The sequence below is a fragment of the Nannospalax galili genome, unplaced genomic scaffold (genome assembly GCF_000622305.1).
Source record: "Nannospalax galili isolate Female #2095 unplaced genomic scaffold, S.galili_v1.0 scaffold1460, whole genome shotgun sequence".
NCBI classification, from domain to species: Eukaryota; Metazoa; Chordata; class Mammalia; order Rodentia; family Spalacidae; genus Nannospalax; species Nannospalax galili.
In genome coordinates this window covers 48,419-53,878 of record NW_008345971.1, presented here as the reverse complement: position 1 = coordinate 53,878, position 5,460 = coordinate 48,419, and the positions used below count along the sequence as shown (strand labels likewise).

General features: G+C 36.9%; 1 protein-coding gene across 1 annotated transcript in view; it reads left to right on the top strand.

The window, feature by feature from the left end:
• Positions 1 to 3,673, top strand: part of LOC103741408 (N-alpha-acetyltransferase 35, NatC auxiliary subunit-like) — a gene marked incomplete at its 3' end in the record, with an annotated part of 6,210 nt that extends 2,537 nt beyond the window's left edge. Inside the window, 2 exon segments of the mRNA XM_029567854.1 lie at positions 1,381 to 1,455; positions 3,506 to 3,673. Coding sequence (XP_029423714.1) covers positions 1,381 to 1,455; positions 3,506 to 3,673 — 243 coding nt within the window.
• Positions 3,674 to 5,460: the final 1,787 nt, after the last annotated feature.

Here is a 5,460-nt window from a genome sequence, read left to right as displayed (position 1 = left end):
ATAGGGGTTGAACCAGTTTGCAGCCCCACCAGCAGTGGATGAGTGTTCCCCTTTCCCCACATCCTCTTCAACATTTGGTATCATTTGTTTTGTTGATCTTAGCCAGTCTGACTGGGGTAAGGTGAAATCTTAAAGTGGTTTTAATTTGCATTTCCCTGATTAATTAGTGATGCTGAACATTTTTAAGATGTTTCATAGCCATCTTTACTTCTTGTTTTGAAAACTGTCTGTTTAGCTCCTGAGCCCATCTTTCAATTAGGTTGCTTCTTGTCTTGGTTCTCTGTTTTTTAAGTTCGTTATATATTCTGGTAATTAAACTTCTATCAGATGTGTCGCTGGTGAAGATTTTCTCCCATTCTGTGGGTTTACTGTTTGTTTCCTTGGTTGTCTCCTTTGATGTAACAAATAGATTTTATAAGTAAAATTTATAAGTAAACTAATTTCAGGAGAGTACTTGAGTGTTTTGTTTTTCATTTTTACAATTTACTGGTTTCAAATTTTTAAAACTAATTTGAAACCAGACATACTGGCTCACATCTGCAATCTAAATATTTGAGATGCTGAAGCAGGAGAATGGCTGTGAGTTCCAGACTACAAAACAGAGTAAGGCAATGTTTGGAAAAAAAAAAAAAAAAAGCTTAAAAAGGTATGTGCCACCACACTCAACTAAAAAATAAAGTAAAATAAAACTAATTTTGAGCTAGTAGGTAGCACATACCTATAATCCCCACCTGGGTTGTATAATTTGAACTATGCTTTGGAAATACTTGACTATTTCCTTCCTCTGTCCTTTTTCCTTCCTTGAAGCAGTCTCATGTCGTCCAAGCTGATATTGAACTTGCTGTGTAGCCAATGATGATCTTGAACTCCTCTTCCTTCTGACTTTACCTCACAAGTGTTGGGATTGCAGACTTGAGACATGGTGCCTGGCAAAATTTGACTTTTCATTATAAAGATCATTGCTGCTTTGGTTTTTTTTTTTTTTCTTACTCAAGATTTAAGACATATGTTATTCAACACTTAAGATATGGTTTCTACAATTAATAATTAAAAATAAAGTTTGATAAAGCACATTTGTCTTGCTGGACATGGGGTGCAGATCACCTCTGGAGAGGTGTAGGCAGTAGGATCAGGAGGTTGAGGTCATCCTGGGGGTACATACGATGCTGCTTCAAATGGAGCAGAACAAAATAGAGCATAACGAAGCAATGCAATTTTTGTTCTTAAGAATGCAGAATTAAGTTAGTGTCTTAATTTTATCATTGTGATTTCTTTGAATTTTTTTATAGATATCTAATTTTTGAAAATTGAAGTTTTACTGTACGCAATAACCATATTTTTTTTTAACTTTTGTGTTTATGTCACCCTTCTCCCCTTTAGGATGGCACCATTAAAATTAAAGATCTCACCTTGCCTGAATTGATAGGGATAATGGATACCTGTTTTTGCTGTTTGGTAAGAATTAAAATAAGACTGTTGGTTAAATAAACCATGTTCTTGAATTTGAAAGTATGTACACCAGTATTGAATATGGAATATATGCAATGCCAATAAAATAGAAGATTAGCAAGCTAAATTATGCCACAGGACACAGCACTACTTCTTCCATCTGGGTGTTACTAGGATCTCATTTCTGGGTAAATGGGTATTTTTGTTTCATTGGAGATAATATTAGAGTCATTATGCAGAATGCCCTGTTTTGTTTTCAACTTATCCTCAGAAATTTGTAGTTGAAAGGTTCCATGAGATAAGCACAACTGAAGCAAAGAGGGGAGGTATGGATTGGCTTTGGAGACATTGTTTCTACTTTACGATCGTCTCTGGCAAAAATATTTTAGTGATTTTTTTTTTTTTCTGTGCTGGATACCTGTCTTCTGTAGACAGGTATCCAGCATGTGTACCCCCTACCTCCCACTTTCTGACTATCCTTTCTTTTTAAATTAACATTAAATCATCATCCTTAAAAACATGTAACAACTATCAAGTATGTTGGAAGTACACGCCTATTAGTTGTTTTGTATGTATTATTTCTCACCTGGGTCTTGGCATATGCTGGGTACCTGCATTTTATTATATTACTGAGAGGGGGCACAGACAGAATCCCAGTTGTGATTCTTTGTCCTCTAACTGTGTCTTCCTGAAGGATTAGGGAAGTGCCAGGGAGGCTTGCCGAAGGTAGATATGCAAAGAGACAATTCTAACAAGGTTAGATTCAGAGAGGAGGGAGTAATTGTGACCCGAGTAGGGAAGTAATAAAGAGTGTAGAAAGGAAGTGATGCTGGTATGAGATACTGAAGAGTGGCAGCACATGATCAGAGGCTTCATAGTGTTGTAGTCAAAGAGGGAAAATTACACTGACATGGCAGTAGTGTAAAAATGTCTGCTTCTTGGGACTGGCAGGGAGCCAAGTGTGAGCACCATGTCACTAATTGCAGAAGAAGGGAGAGGTAAGCAGAGGGAAGAGTTTTGAGAAAGTTGAGGAGCAGTTAAATGAGAGTTTGAGACTGTCTTTAAAAGATTGTGCTTTAATAATACATGGTTTTTAATTTTAAAAGGTTCTCTTCTGCACAATAATTAACACACCTTAGTTATAACATTTTTCATATCCATGTCTCATTGTGTATTCCAGTAACATTTGTTTTCTCCCACTGCATAGTTCTTGGACTTTAGGATAAAATACTACTATAGACTTGGGAAAATTTATTTAAATTCTTTGACTTTTCTTCCTTACATGTAAAAGATGGGAAACACCCCCTTTCTCAATGGACTAAAAAAAAGTGAGATGAAATATATGAAAATACCTAGCATAATTATTGTGCAGAAGCAGTTACTCAGTTTTGACTGTTTGTTGGTATTCCCAGCCTTCTAGCTTGCAGCAAAATAGTGTTGACTTTATTTTTGTAGAAAGATGCTTCTTGTTTGGGGTTTCAAGTCAGATCTGGGAGGCAAGAAAACTGTTGTATATTTCTTAAAGCAGTCTGAGGGGATAGGGTTCTTTTGGTTCTGTCAGTGATGGTAAGAAGAGTGCGAGGAGAAGCAAAAGACCTGATCAGTTAGGAACCTGTGAATTCTGTTGTCTGTGGGCTTTTTAATCAGTTACACTGTGGAGTTGATGGCTTCTGAATGCTGCGTAGACACTCTGATTTCATTAGACACCAAGTATATTGTAAATAAATTATAGATTAAGAATACTTCCTATAGGCTGCTAGTTATTTGTAGTTCAGATCAAGCATATTTGAAATCTGAAACTTTTTAGCACTAGTATCATACTCAAAAAATTGCAGATTATAGAGCATTTTGAATACTGAATTATTGTAAGAAATACTCAGCCTTATTGGGTTTTTTAAAAACTTTTACTCAGTGAAAATGAGTCTATTCTTGCCTTCTGAGTCTGTGACACTTTCACTTACTGGGTCAATTTAGACTTTACAAACTCTGTATATCACCTAAAGTAATGTAGGTTTTTTTTTTGTTGTTGTTGTTTGTTTGTTTGTTTTTTAAATAGATAACATGGTTAGAAGGCCATTCCTTGGCACAGACAGTTTCTACGTGCCTTTATATTCATAATCCAGACTTCATAGAAGATCCTGCTATGAAAGCTTTTGCCCTGGGAATCTTGAAGATCTGTGACATTGCAAGGGAAAAAGTAAATAAAGCTGCTGTTTTTGAAGAGGTAAGTATTTTAATATAAGAAATCCTGAAGTCCATTGACCATCTTACTATCATGTATTTAAATGACTTTATGATACATATTTTTTCCCACATGTATAGTTAAGGAACATTTTTAAAAAGTTCTGTTATTAACTGTGTGGCGCATGTCAGTAGACAGAAGCAGAAGGGGATAAGATGTTCAAGGCCGTACAGGGCTGCATAGTGAGACTGGGGAAACAGTTTGCTGCCTGTGGTGGCATATACTTGTACATTCTAGCTCTTGGGGAAGTTAAGTCAAGGGGACTGCCTCTGAAGGTTATGTTCTTAATACGTGCAAGGTTTCAGCTGTAGAACCCAACTCTTTCAAGAAAGGGCTTATATCTCATTTGTTTCTTCTCTAAGTGCTGAGTATCCATTATGTGTAGAGTAGTATTCTGGATTTTATTCACACAGAAGATATTCTGTGCACCAAGCCTCTTATAACACAAAAAGGCTGAACTTTGAGGCTCTGGGTAAGAGGAAGAGTGTGAAGAATAGAGTATAAGAATTTCCTCCTATTTTGTCACCCAAAAAAGTTCAGAGGGAAAGATTTTTCTCCTTTTAAGAAATCAGGGCACTGGAGAGAGGGCTCAGCCACTAAGAGCACATACCGCTCTTTAGAAGACCTAAGATTACTTCCCTAGTACCCATGTCAGGTGGATTGTAACCGCCTGTAACTCCCGCTCTAGGGGGATCCAATGCCTTTGGCCTCCATAGGCACTTACACCCACATGCACATACCTACACACAGACATCACACACATGCACATAGTTTTTAAAAAATTTAGCTGTAAGCCAGGCGTGGTGGTGCACGTCTGTAGTCGATGCTTTTAATTCTAAGGAAAAAATGAGATCACATTTGAAATAATTTGTAACTTTTTTCTTTAATTTATGTACAGTATGTAAACCATTTCTAAATTTATGTGTATGAATAATTAAATACATGATATGTTGAATGTATGGGTGATGGGTGATGAATTGTTTATGAGATACTGTCTGCTTTTAAACACTTATTAGCTGTTTAGCTAAATACTTAGCTTGATATACATATCATTTGGGAAGATTTTTTTTTTTTGGTCTTTCGGCGACAGGGTCTCCCTGTAGCCCCAGCTGACCTGGAACTATGTAGACAAGGCTGGCCTTGAACTCAGAGATCCACCTGCCTCTGCCTCCTGAGTGCTGGGATTAAAGGTGTGCAACACCACACCAGCTCATTTGGAAAGATTTTACCCATTTGAATTTAATTTTTAAAAAATGAGGGTCTGTATTTAAAAAAAAAAAAATGTGGGTCTAGAGAGATGACTCAGTGGTTATGACCCTTGCTGCTTTTCCAGAGGACCTGGGTTGAGTTCCAAGCACCTATGTCAAGGAGTTCACAACTGCTTGGAACTCTTAACTCCAAGGGCTCTGACATCCCTGGCCTCTGTGGGTATGTGTATATCCCCCCAATAATTAAAAATATTAAATCTTTTTTAAAAACGAGTTTGAAGGGCTGGAGAGACTGCTCAGTAGTTAAGAGCACTAGTTGCTCTTGTAGAGGACCTGGGTTCAATTCCTAGCATCCATCTATGTGTCAGCTAACAGCTGTGTGTAACTCCAGCTACAGGGGACCTATTGCCCTCTTCTGACCTCTGGGCATTGCAGGACATGGGTGCACTTACATACAGGTGGTACACTCATACACATAAAGTAAAAATTAAAAAAAATTTTTTTAACTCTAAATCTGGTTCATACAAATTCATTCCAAAATTTTTTTTATTTTTATGTATA